The 14,301-nt window shown below is 46.1% G+C and overlaps 1 protein-coding gene across 5 annotated transcripts in view; it reads left to right on the top strand.

Annotated features, from left to right (window-relative positions):
* Window positions 1-14,301, top strand: part of LOC147033990 (equilibrative nucleobase transporter 1-like) — a 230,534-nt gene that overhangs the window by 40,946 nt on the left and 175,287 nt on the right. For 4 of the 5 annotated variants that reach the window (XM_085874544.1, XM_085874563.1, XM_085874554.1 and 1 more), the window contains one exon: window positions 7,626-7,743. In XM_085874544.1, the coding sequence (XP_085730670.1) occupies window positions 7,626-7,743 (118 nt within the window). Of the gene's footprint in view, window positions 1-7,625; window positions 7,744-10,329; window positions 12,153-14,301 lie in introns of those variants that run through there. The other variant, XM_085874572.1, reaches the window with a different exon arrangement.

Here is a 14,301-nt window from a genome sequence, read left to right as displayed (position 1 = left end):
GCTGGCTTCCCGGGCCCCTTTCCGAGGGTCACCCGTGCCCACAACACTGCCCACGCGGCTAACGGCGCCCCGAGCCCCCGCACCAAGCAGGCGCACCCGTGCCCACTACGCTATCCTGGCCCCCCATGGGCCCTTGGCCTACTACGGCCGACTAGCCTGGTGCCCGGGGTACCCACTCAGCGATACTCACCTTTCGCAGCCACGCTCCCAGCCCGTCAACAGGGCTCCTGCAGCCCTCCAAACGGGTTTCGAGCTTACTTTCCCACCAACAACAAAACGACTTCCATTTTTGTTAATTTGACTAACCCACGAACTCGCTTTACACTGACCCCAGGGTCCCTTGGGCGGGAGTCACTCCTCCCCCCAATCACTCATCGCACCATGCATTCCCCATTCGCTCCACTCACACAGACCCGCTGGCCTCACTCACTCACCAAGCACATGCTTCCACTTCTCTCACCAACTCTTCAACACACACACCACTGAACTCTGCCATCCTTCTATCTGCATCCCCTAACTAACTCGTGCTCCCACGTCGTCCCTTAAACTATAGCACGTTCCATTTAACACTACGTAGCTAAACTACGTCCCCTCTACACATTCACAAGTCTGTCCATGTCCTCAAAATGATAAAAAAATCATTTCCCATCCTAAATCTGGCTACAATCCCTCTAAACTAATCCATTCCACGGGCCCCATGAGGACTTACCCCTGCCCCATGGAGCCGGTCTAACTAAGCTAACCCTTCCCCCTAACTAGTTTCCATCCTGTGCCCAGGTAAGGGGGTCTTTCACCCCTTGCCCGGGAAATCCTGTGCACCTGAAAGTGAGGCTTGCTGTTTTTTGTTTTTTTCATCGCGTAGCACCAGCGCGGAAACTCACAACCTGTGGCACCAGCGTGGCAATTCACAGCTGCGCACCTGTGGCGTGACGTCATGGCAGCTGTTCGCGTCCCTCGTCCCTCTTGGACGGTACCATCCGGCAGGGATTCTCCCTCCTGCCGGATTCCAACCACACACGCAGCCATGACGTCACCCGGCGCATAAAAAAAACACAAGCCTCACGTCTCGAGGGGTTCCCCACGCGAACACATGTGCCCTGCCCGTTGGAGCTGAACACACCCGCTCGCGTGGAGAACCCATCCGGTCCAAATCCGAAATCCTGCCTAAACTTTGTCCATCGCGGGATCGGCAACATTCACCGCGCTCGTTTCCGGACCGGGTTTCACTCCCGCAAGCGAGCACGTGGGGGCCTCGTGCGTTGCACAGCACGGACCTCGCGCTCGCTGCTGGGTGAACCCGGCACGGTCCCCGAAACAGCTACAGCCGCTACCCGGCTTTTGTCCCTCTGTCGCCGTCTCCGTCTCCATTCAACACACGCACTCCCGCGTGCCACGACACTCACTCTCCATTCCATCACACTCACCCCGGGAGACGCGGCTGCATGTTCACACATGCCCACCGACATCTCTCTCACATACCGCTCTCTCACACACACGGTCTCCCTTGCACTCGGCCGTTCACTCACGCATGCCACCTCCCTCGCACACATGGCTCCACTCACTCGCGGCCTTCCACTCACTCGTGCCATTTCCCTCACACAAACAATACCACTCACACACGCGGGGGCACTCGCCCGCGGTGTCTCATCCACACACGGCGTGCTGGGAAGCACGCCCTTCGGCACACTTGCCACCACACCACTCACACACGGGGTCGCTTCCACACACGCGGGCGCACTCACACCTTGCACCACACACACCGGGACAACCACACTGGGGATTCGTGTCCCCACAAGGGTCTCCGGGGCCTCTATACCCCCCAAGCTCTCCGTGCACCCGTCCACAGCACGCGTCCCCTCAACCTCGCAAAGCACGACCGAACTCACCTGGTCGTGACTCGCCTCAAGGGGGCATACTCCCTCCCCTCGTTCCTGGAGGAGGCCATCCAGCTGCTCGCACTGGGTCTCCACCCAGTCCGCCAGCTCCCCCTCATTATCCTCCACTACCTCCATGTGTGTGTGTGTTCGTCTTTAGTTTCTTCCACCCCGTCCAATTCATTCTCTATCTCCCGTGTCTCTATACATTTTATTCTTTCTGTCGTCTCCTCGTGTCTATTGGTCTCTGCTTGTTTCTGGCGTCTTTCCCTTATCTTTATGTAGGTCAACCTTGCTTTCTCCTTAAATCGCTCCCGTCCTTCCCTCTGTTTCACTCCTTGCTCTTTCATGATCTCTGTGTACCTCATCCTTGCTTTCCGTCTTAATTGTTCTTTTCTCTCCCTCGCAATTCCTTTCACCTCGTCTCTTATCTCCCTCGTGCACGTCTCCGTCACCCCAATTAGTTTTTCCCCCTCGGTCACCGTCACGCTTCGCGCCCAATACGTCCCCCGAATTATTTTCTTTGTTCCCGCCTTCACCGCGGGCCTGACAGCCGTTGCACTCCTCTCCAGCTCGTTCGCTCCCACACGTGGCGTCGCCATTTTGAGCTCCGCTGCCATTGCCTTCATGCTCGCCTGCAGGCTTCGGCCCATGTTCTGCGTCTCACCCCGCAGTTCTTTCATTTCTTCCTTCATTTTGAGTGCGTTTGTTTCCATATTCGTTTTCATTTCGTTTGTGTTTGTATCCATTTTCGTTTTCACTTCGTTCATTTGCTTGTTCATGTTCGCATTCATTCGTTGCGCATCCGCATTCATCTTTGCCAGCATGGTGAATAGCTGGGCTATGTCGGGTGCGCTTGGGTGAGCCGTTTCGGCAGGGATCGGGGAAGGGTTTTGGTGGAGAGGGGGAGGGGAGGTGTCATACACCGCGGCCGCCGCCGCAACTATTTCGGGCTCTGGGTTCAGTTGGGCGAGTTCATCCTGTACAACCAACATTTCCTGCTCGGGGTTTTCATCCTGGACCATGGATTCCACACATTCTAAATCTATTTCTAATACCCCCGGCTCCCGCTCGCCTTGAGACGCCATCTTATTTCTCGTAAAGGGTTCATTTGAATCGCTCGTAATTTGGAGGGAATCGGGGGTCGCTCCTCCCACCCCTGGACCGATTCCCGTGAATTTAGCTGGAGACAGGAGAGCCCGTTTTCCCGCTCTCCGACACCAGCGCCGCGAGGAGGGGGATGAGTTTGTATCCCATTCCTGACACCATTGTTGCGAATTCGCGCCCGCCGGCGTGCGAGCGGCCACGTAACTCGAATCGCGGCACATCGCCCACCGGACGGACAATTCCGTCGTGACCCTCTCGGACTAACGCCGGGAACTAGTCACGGGTGGGCCTTTCGGCCTCACCACGATCGTGCCAATCAGCCCCCCACGTGGGATAGGGTTGTTCGCCAAATTCGACTTACCTAAGTACCCACACGGAGGGTAGACCGGGCGATCGCACCTCGCCGCAGGTCGACTTCGGACACGGGCCACTTTAAGCGACCCGTTCCGTACTATCGGGATAACCGAGCGGTGTTATCGTCAACCTCGACGGTTCCGATTAATTGTTGGGCGTATTTAGCCCACTACCAACCCTTTACGTGAAGTAAGATGGAGATTCAATTAAAGAAAAGACGAAGCGAAATGGGTAAAACAGTTCAACATAAGGCACATTTATTCCGCGGCAAACGGAAAGCACACATATACAATTACAACAATTATGCACCAAAAGCAAATGTAACAAAAGAAACACAATGCAGATCTACGACCGACTACGCGAGCACACGGCAACACATACACAGTTTTACTTTACAGACGGCGCCGACAACACATATACTCAAAAGCAAAAGAAAAGGGGCCACCCTCTACGACAAGGGGGCAGACGGGCCTGGGGCCGAGACCGCGTGTAGCCTACCCGTCTTGTGATGAGCCGCAAAATGGCGGCGGTGCCCCGACTCCGCGCTCCTCCGCGGGTTTAGTTGGCACTGCTTGGAATGGGGTGGGAACGGGGCCCCCTTTTCGCACTATCACAGCGCGGGAAGGATCGCGGCTCACGGCGATTGGATCCAGCTCGCTCTCACTGGAGCCCGGGTCCGAACAGCTTGAAGACCACATGAGGTGGAGAGGTTCAAGATAGGTTCTGGGTTTCAGCTCATCTGTCCCTCCGAGCTGGAGTCCGTTATTAAAGGCATCAGCCACCATTTCTTGGGTGTGTGTGTGTGCGTACGTATGTCTGTCGGCCCGTCTAATAAGTAGGAGACTGTTAAGTGCTTTGTGTGCTGTAAATGATTGCATTTGATTTCGTGTCGTCGGTGTCGTTCTGCTCTTACGTGCTTCCCCAGTTCCCCATTATTATTAATAAATACCAAAATTGTTAAATGTTTTCCGCTCGTCGCGTCGATTCTTTCATTGACTGAGCATTTTGTGTGTTGGGAGTTAGAAAGCCGTTGGTTTGCCGTAAAAGGGGGACATTCGGACCGACGGTTCTCGGCGATTAATCCGCTCGGAATCGTGCACGGAACAGGCTCGCTTAAGCGGCTTGTTCCATTGAGGGTGGAAACCCCGGTAGTTGGATCACGTGGGTATTTAGGTAAATTGAAGATTGGCAATCGACCCTTCCCCACGTGGTCTGCCCATTGGCGTATTTTGGTTCTTGCACAAGGACCCGTCGGCCTCGGAGTTATCCGGGCGGCGATCTATATTCCGGGTGATCGGTCGGGCCGACTCGACTTGCGGCTCCATCAGAGCGGTCGGCTCGCGGCCGACACCCGGCACCGTAACAAAATATATATATATATATATATATATATATATATATATATATATATATATATATATATGTATATATATATACACACATACATACATATATACATATATATATATATATATATACATATATATATATATATATATATATATATATATATATATATATGTATATATATATACATACATACATACATACATATATATATATATATATATATATATATATATATACATATATATATATAAATATATATATATATATATATATATATATATATATATATATATATATATATTTATATATACATACATACATACATATATACATACATACATACATACATACATACATACATACATATATATATATATATATATATATATATATATATATATATATATATATATATATATATATATATATATCTAACAGCTGCAGACGTTCATAAGTAGCAGATACCTGAAAATTCCAATGCTACAAGCTCCCCTTCGCTGCCACACTGGTCACATTACTTGTTGGTTTGTTATCGGCGACAGTGTAGACAGAAAGGTACATTACTTTGGCACCCAAGCATGAACCACATGCAATGCCAATAGCCGTTAACATACAAATATCAAGACCCAATCACCTCTTTCACATGCAATTTGAGGCAATAACTAATCAAGTCCAACTTTATCAATTATTCCAGGTGGCTCACATTTCTATCTTTCATCCCCACACTCTTCCAACAAAAGAAAGTTGCATAAATCAACCAAGGAAAGCTACATAAGGTAAGCCAATTGCTATTTCACCCCTTACCAGTTCCTCTGGACCTGCAGATATTCACAAGTAGCACATGCATGATAATCAGCATGCTTCACACCCCCTCAGCCGCTTGAATATTTGACCGCACTCTGAGGAGCTTTCTCTCCTCGCTCGGGAAGGCACTTGGGCATTTCAGCTCAGCCATGATGTCAACCACTTCCATACCAAACTGACTGAAGTATGACTGAAGCAATGTAAAGTCCACGATGGTGCAGCCTGGATTCAAAATAGAGCCGTTCAGGTTCGCAGTGTGCCGTAGGCCAAAGATGGCACGTAGCAATCGTGCCAGCAAGACCACTAGTTTGAAAAGCCCCGGGAGTAGAAAATATGAGTAGGACTCGGGACGTGGCATCGACGAGTGGGTTGTGGGAAATCAACTGCATACAGGGCCGACTGACAAAGACCGCCAAGTTTCAAGGAGGAAGTGCTGAAGACTGCAAAGAGCTGAGAAGATGAATGTCAGAATGGTGATTTTTCAGGGATGCCTCACTGATCGTTGCAGTACTGTTGTATCAGATTTCTCACAGGAGGCATGAGAGGCTGGTGATATGATCGTCGGCCATTGCCAATAATAACTCGTATGTAGTCCATGGCGCACCATTGCCAATCCCCATGCTTGCCCACCTCGAGCAAATTCAAGAGAAGGTTGAAAAGTTCAATGAGGATTTTTTTTTCTATTTTGACCCCTGTGACCTTAAGTCCCCACCCCATGGGGTATGAACCATGGGTCGAATCCAAAAAAATTGTTGCATGTTTCATGTTGATTGCATGTACAAAGTTTCATTACCTTCGCATTCTGCGAAAGGTTATGTTTTGGTCACTGTATTTATTTATTTGTGAATATGTGTGTTTGTTTGTTATTCGCATAACTCAGAAAGTATTAAACCGAATTGCATGAAATTTGGTGGGATGATTCGTGAGTATCCAAGGACGATTTGATTAGATTTTGGGGGCGATCGGGTCAAAGGTCAAGGTCAATGTCATGAAAAGGTCAAAAACACTTTTTTGAGCATAACTTCCTTCATAATACAGCTATCGACATGCAACTACCGCCATATTGTTCAATGACGAGATACCTTTCAGATATGTCGTGTCGGATTTGACGTAACGTCATCGGAAGTGCGTCTAAATGACGTCACAAGATGACGTAAATTTTCAATTTTCGAACTCATCAGTTTTGATCATACCGTTTTGTAGGACTTACCTTAAGAACGTCACACACCAAATTTGACTTCGATCGGACTGACCGTTATGACGTCATTGACGTTTGAACATGACGTTTTTCAATTGTGGCTAAAATGTCCTGGTATTTTACATTCAAATATCTATATAATTTATAAAGCAAAGTCTCCCAAATCCAGGCATTAGGATCAGTACCAAAATATCTGTTTATTGATGTACAGGTTTTGCCAATTAACTCTGTAGTCAAGGTCACACTCAAGGTCAAAATATACTTGTAGGCATAGCTTCAGATCTAATAGAGTTATTGACATGAAACCAACGTTAAAACGTTCAGTGAACTACGAGCTTTCAGAATGGTAGTCCCCGATTGGGCATGACGTCCCCGGAAGTGCGTCAAAAGATGACGTCATTTTTCAACTTTTTAATTTTTCAGTGTTTATCATTCCATTTTATTGGACTGCCTTCAAGGAGGTTACACACCAAATTTGACATCAATCGGACTGACGGTTGTGACGTCATGGACGTTTTAAAATGACGTTTTTCAAATGTGCCCAGAAAAGTTGCGGCGGTGAAGGTATGCACTCTACCGAGTGCCCATTCTTGTTTTAAAATGTGCTCATCATTGCATTTTTTTTTTGGTATTTATCCTTTTTCACCTACCGAGTGGCTGGGCCCAAAATTATTCTGCTCTTGCAACTTCTTGCCATGTTGTGTTCTTCACTACCAAGTTTCGTGAATTTATGCACAACCATTTAGGAGATAGCGTGATGGACAGACAGACAGACAGACAGACGGACTGAACTAATTTCAATATCCCCCTGGTTTTTTTTTCAAGAAGTGTGGGGATAATTAACCTAATCATTGATTGTGAAAGGTTGCTTCCCCAATAACAATGCTGAAATTATTATGATTGTATTTGTTCATGTTCTTGTGTGTCTGTGTACCTAGATGAATTGGCGATACCTTGCAAGTGCTGTCACAGGATTAGCAGAATGCTTACTGCTTGCAGGATTGATTTTTGGATGGCCCTCAATCTCCTTCGTCCTGCATTCCCTCAATTACTTCTGTAATCTTCCTTCCATTTCCTTTGCATTCACTCACACACTATCTCTCAACACTACCACCTATTTTGTATTTATTTTAACTTTATTATCAAAACTCTCAAGTTGTTTGAGCAATAAGTTTTTCTGCTTATCGGCTTGAAGCTTCCTATTCAATTTGGCCAGTTTTATGTGGTTTCTGTTCCATTGAACATTATCTTGTTTTAACATATTGGTCTTTTCAGAATTTTGCTTCCAAAAAAACATTTTAACCTGGAGGGTGTCTAAAAAGTTAACAGAAACACGTCGCGAACTTTGGGTGGCTGTGTAAGTGTCTTCACCAGCTAAAGATACTCCTGGCCTTTCTATCCCCCTGAGCCCAACCTACTGCTGTTTTGTAGTTCTTCACGGTCTCTGCAAAGCAGACTCGCTCTCTCAAACCAGTGCTGCTTCAATCATATATCCTATGGCCAGCTGAGCATGGATAAGTCATGACTGAGTGTCAAAGTTAATCTCCCCTATCTATCCATCCAACTGTGTCCATTTTGTGTACAAAGTCAAGGCTCATGGAAGACCTTGAACACAGAATGGATCAGGATGCAACAGATCAAACTAAACAGTACAAAGAGAGGGGGTAAACACCAGCAGCAGAGTTGAGAGACAAAATAGAGAGAGGGACATGAACAAATAAGGGATGAGGGGAAGGAGATGATGCAAGGGGTGGACAAGGTTGGTGACAGAATAGGAGAATATAGGAATGTCATCAAAAGTGGCGCCACCCAACTTGTAAAAAAAGTTATCATCACTATTGCCTGCGCATCGTCATGGCCTGCTGGGGAGCTCTGGTGCACGCCTTAACCCCGCACCTCACCAGGAAAATATGAATTTCTTCGCTTCATTTTACACACTCTGGCACATTTTCTAGGCTTTGGCATGGGGGAAGAAGGGCAGTAAAACATTTCATTTTCCAATAATTTAAATATAATTTTTTTTGATGATCTGCTGTATTTGATGCAACTGCAGTTGTGTGTGTTTATTTTTAAAAGGTGGCTATTTCAGCAAAATTCTGTGTAATAATATTCTGTGCCAAATTATTCAAAAAAATGAAATTCAAAGTTTAATTTTACCCACTTTGCCAGTTTTCTAAGTTTGTTTGGCTTCTGTCAAATTAGCCAAAATATGTCATCCTTGAACCATTCACTTGACAAAGGATATTCGAAAATGCCAATGTCTATCTCTGTGCAATCTTTTATGGCAGATCAGAGCACTATTCAGCCTTTGTTGGCTCATGGTTGACCTCATGTAGTTTATCACGCTTGTCAGAACTGAATGACTGCTCAGATGTTGCTGAGGTGACTCGCACTCTGCAGTAAGAATTTTTGAGAATTTTGTCGACTTCTGTAAAGAGTTGTATCTGGATGTGTCGACCTGGCCTGACAAATGGTCTCCATGCTAGTTACACAGACCACGCTGGTCTCAGATGTTACAAGATTGTGTAACATTTGTCCCCGGTGGCTTTGATGCTCTCGATTGACGTAGTTTTCATTCTGGTCTTCAGTGGATTTGGGCATTCAGGAATACTCTCCATTTGCAGTTTTAAGAAGAAGGTTGTTGAGATTCTGGAGGAGTTGCTTGCCATTTTGTTCAAATCTTGTCCAGCTCCTGATCCAGAATGTCAAGGACTTCATAGATTTTCTGTCGGGAGCACCCTTCTCCGGAGAAATGGTTTGGCTGTGTGTGCCTTCATCAATTCTCCTTGGTGGAGCTGTCTTCCTTGTAGTACTGGCCTCCATCTTAAACCCTCTGACTTGTGGAACGCCTCCTCATTGCGTTGCTATTGGTAGAAGGTGCGTAACAAGAAGACTGCCTTCATTGCACTCTGGACGGACGTAGCCTCACCTTGTATATTTATTGACACCAGTTCTGCCCGAGGGAATGACAGCTTCAAGCCAAATAATTATGAAACCTCTCCATTACCATGGCTTGGCCACTTGCACATCTGGAATATTCAGCATTCGAACCGTCACTGACTTTATCCAAGTGATTCGACAACAGTTGATAGATATAATGTCACCCAAAGACCCTGTTCTCACAGTCCATCGAGTTGGAAAAGTGGTCTCAGTTGGTGGGGGTTCTCTTTGCCAGCACGGATCTGTATTTGTACAAAGATGGTCTATCGCTTTGGGAAAAAGTTTATCAGGTTTTTTTTAATGTACATGCTCTTGGCTCAAAGAAGAGCAATGACAGAACAAAATCAAGAAACAGCACACCAAAGGGAACAGGTAACGATGATGGGTAAGGGAGAACATAAAGGGTGGACAATATGGATACATAAGCAAAATTTTGTGATGGGTATGCCTGGTGTTGGCTTAATGGTTAGGGTGGTGGGCTTAGGATCTGAGAATCCTGAGTTCAAATCCCACTCGGCTGTTGAATTAATACCAGGTGGGGTTGACTCTGCCTGTCATCCTTCCGAGGTCGGCAAAATGAGTGCCAGCATGCTGGTATCCTGTGTCGGAGTGGCGACCCGTCCAGGATTGTACCCAATAGCCAAGGAGACTGCTTCGGCAGCACCAACGCTCTGCACAGAGTATGGTCCCAGTGGATGTGATGGGTGGGGGGTGATTTAACGTGTGTAGAAAAGATCATGATTTTGGATGGGGGTTGACTTGAGATGGTGGTGAACAGCTGTCTTGAAGACCTGGAGGGAAGAATGAGATTGAAGAAAGGGTGGAAGGTGGTTTCACAGACAGGAAAAGAAGAGGAATAAATCAGCAGAGATGAGCAGTGATTCTTGATTTTGGGAGGTTTTCCAGAAGGGGTCGATGGAGGACCACATGCACTCTGCAGAAATATGGGGATGGTGGTGGGGGGGGGTGTTAATCGCTGGAAAAGCATTACATGAGATTCCAGAAATGAGGTGGTAAAAGACAGAGACCACCGACCTGTCTGTTGTGGGAAAGTAATTGGCCCAAAGAATCAGCTTCAATTGTTGGAGATTCACACGATCTTGAAGGCCTTGGTTTCTGTGACATCAAGCTGAGCAAGGTGTGATGCAAGGGTGCCAACCCAGAGGGTAGAGCAGTACTCCATCAAGCTGTGGAAGAAGGTCTTAATTGCAGGTGGATAAGAGTTCAGGTGTACCAAGGAAGGACTTTGCATGATGGAGGATGCCGAGTCAGCAATTGGCTTTGGAGGCAACTTAGAAATGTAGTTTACCCAAGAAAAATCAAAGCTGATCGGGATACCCAAGAGTTTGAGTTACTGAACTTCTTCAAGAGGATTGTGTTACTGAGTAGATGAGAGTTCATTGCATTATTTCATCAGAATAATTATGAACCAATAATGTGTTTATAGGCAGTCAACTGGAGTTGTGCATGTGAAAGTAAAAAATGTTTTAATTTAACGGACTTTGGGGCTGTGGATATGAAAGCTATGTTATGTCCAAGATAGTTTGTGGTCAGGCTGCACCGAACCAGCAAAGGTTGAATTTGCCACTGGAAGAACAACACCATATGAGAAACAAGGCTTTGATCGGAACCTTTGCGAAACCACAATAAAACCGGCCATCCTGACCTTGTGCTTGGGTTACAAATACAGACAGCTTGCCTCGAAGCTTTAGGAGTGAGGAAGGCACCATGTGAACTGTGTGAGAAGGAATGGCTGTGGGCTGCATGTGACTGACTGCATTTTATAATCTGGTTCAACCAGCAAAGAGGAAATTGAGAGCTGTATGCAGAACCGGAACTGGTTTCACACTTCAAATCCTTGACTGAAGAACTAGCTGCACCCCTGCCGATGCGGGTCGATCTTGTCTGTAGCCGGAAGGAACTCGACAAATCCACTGCTGTACTGTTTCTTCGAGATGGCATACAAGCACGCATCTCCACTGCGGTCGCATCAAGATGACAAACTGCCTGTACATCTTCTCTCCCTCCGACTCACTCTTCAGCTTCCAGCACACATTGGTCCTGAACAGCGTGCAGTTCTGTATTCAAAGATAGCTCAACTTGATGTGTGGACTCGGGTTCATCTGCATACTTTGGTGACACAAAGATCATCGTACAAGGACAACTCGACTGGCCAGTCGGATTTCAACCTGTGTGCTGGAAGCTGAAGAGTGTTTCAAACATGTTCACAGCCGATCCTTCATCCATTTGTTGAAGTTTATTTTATGAACTGGTCACCTGAGATAAGGTACCACGCTGAAAGTCATGAATTAATTAATAGCTACATTAATATCTGTGACATATGCACTTTTATTATCTGTGGATTAAAAAAAACTAATCATTTGGTGTTTCTTTTATTCAGTCCAATGGTATCCAAGGCCATCTCCACTCATGGCTCGCAGACTTCCTCTCCTGTCGCAGTCAACGTGTGGCGCTAAATGGAGTTCTTTCATCCCCCCTTCCTGTCCAGGCTGGAGTTCCTCAAGGTAGCGTTCTGGGCCCTGTTCTTTTTCTGGTTTTCATCAATGATCTCTCCGACTCTCTGGAAAATCCTCTTTATCTCTTTGCTGATATCTCCACCCTCTGCTGTACCATCTGTCATCCTTTTGACCTGCAAGCAGCAGCTTCTTCGCTCACTGCAGATCTGAATAAAATCACAAACTGGTCCAACATGTGGAACGTGTCTTTCAATCCTGTCAAATCTCACACTCAGTATGTCTCTCCGAAAGGACCGTTTGGAAACACCCCCATCCACTTTCTCAACAATTCTCTGGAAGAAGTCCATGCTTTCAAGCTTCTGGGTCTCATTATCTGCCAGAATCTTTCCTGGGAAAGCCACATTTCCAACCTGACCTCCAAAGCCAGTCGCCGACTGGGAATCCTCCGTCGTGCAAAGTCCTTCCTCGGCCCACCTGAGCTTTTGACCACATACAAAGCTTTCTTCCCCAGCCTGATGGAGGACTGCTCTCCCCTCTGGGCTGGTGCTCCTGCCACCCACCTTTCTCAGCTTCATACTGTGGAAACCAAGGCATTTCAGATCATTGGCATCTCCTGTGATGAGGCTGAGTCTTTGGGCTTCTCACTCTCTCACTGCAGGCAGGTCGGTGGTCTTTCTGTGTTCTACCGTCTCCTCTCCGGTCTTGCCCCCCTGCTGTGTCTGCGATTTGTCGCTGCCATATTTCCGCAGGGCACTCAAGATAAGCGAACAACCCCCTTCTGGTAAAACGACCAAAATCACGAATCACTGCCCATCTTCACTCTTTCAGTCCTCTTCTTTCCCACCTTTGGAGTAAACTCCCTCACTCTGTTCAAATCCCCTTCTTCCCTCCTGGCCTTCAAAACAGCTGTTCACTACCACCTCTTATCCTCGATCTTATCTAACCCCTCTTATACTCGATCTTATTCTCGATAACCTATTATCAAGGATTTGGATAATGGTTAGATCTTTTCCACCCCAAACCCACCTCCTACAAATTCCCTGCTTTCCTTCCTGAAAATCCCTGTAGTGCCTATCTTGTACATCCCGTGTTCCCCGCCCCACCCCTCTCCCTTCCACAGATCTCCTAATGTCTCTTCCTCACTGTTTTGTCCTTCCCACTCCCACCCCTCTTGTCTCATGCCCCCCTTGCAGTGTGTTGTGTATTAGCTCGCATACGAGCCTCGACAAGGTATACAAAAATAAAAAGGAATGAATTTGTGTTTTTAAAGTTATACAGCAGGTATTTAGTGGGGGAGGGGGGCTATATAGTTTCGTGTGCAGTTCATGTTAATTTGTGGCAACTACTGTTAATGTATTCTTCTTGGTCCCACTAACCGGAAAAATGATGTTGCTATTTTTTCTGTTGACCTTTGGTGACCTTGCCTCAAGGTCAAAGGTCAAGCGTCTTTACAGTGACCATACTTCATTCAAAGTATATCGACCTTGGTGGCAAAATGTGGCAAAATTCACAAGGAACAGTGGATACGACATTTGTTTCACCATTTGACCATTCATTTTTTTGGCAATATGCAAATGAGCTAATTACAGATCAACATATGTCTAATTAGCAAACATGTACCTCATTAAACATATATCTGGGCCATATATATATATATATATATATATATATATATATATATATATATATATATATATATATATATATTAGCCAGCACATCCCGTCTCTAGATAATGTTAATTGTTAGTAGTTCATCACAAATGTATCCTGGGTTCCATTAGCTGAATGATGTTGTCAACGTTCTGTTGACTTTTGTGACCTCAGTTCAAGGTCAAGTTCAAAGAACATATTTTGGCCACAATTCTCTATTACCATGATTGTATTCCTATGTGCATCTAATGGTTATTATTGACATACATATTAAAATATGTTATTCTGAGTAAACTGAAAACATATGTTTGCTTTTCGTTTAGCTTCCAATATTGTTCATAACAAAGGATCTTCATAGTCTTCCTCCACCTCATCAATCCCAAAAGTGTGGCCGTGGTTATTGGTTGTTCAGTCGTCATCATCTGCACCACACGTACACATCTCTGTGCAGTTCATATCTTGTGATTTGCAAGAGCAGTGAGAGCTGAATTTTGTTGTTGTACATCCACACTTAACTAGGTGAGTGATAGCATATGGGGGCAGGAAG

Source organism: Eptatretus burgeri, chromosome 1, assembly GCF_056783735.1.
Source record: "Eptatretus burgeri isolate ZD-2024b chromosome 1, Ebu_testis_v1, whole genome shotgun sequence".
NCBI lineage: Eukaryota > Metazoa > Chordata > Myxini > Myxiniformes > Myxinidae > Eptatretus > Eptatretus burgeri.
Note: the sequence above shows the minus strand (reverse complement) of the source record. Positions and strands in the feature narration are given on the sequence as shown.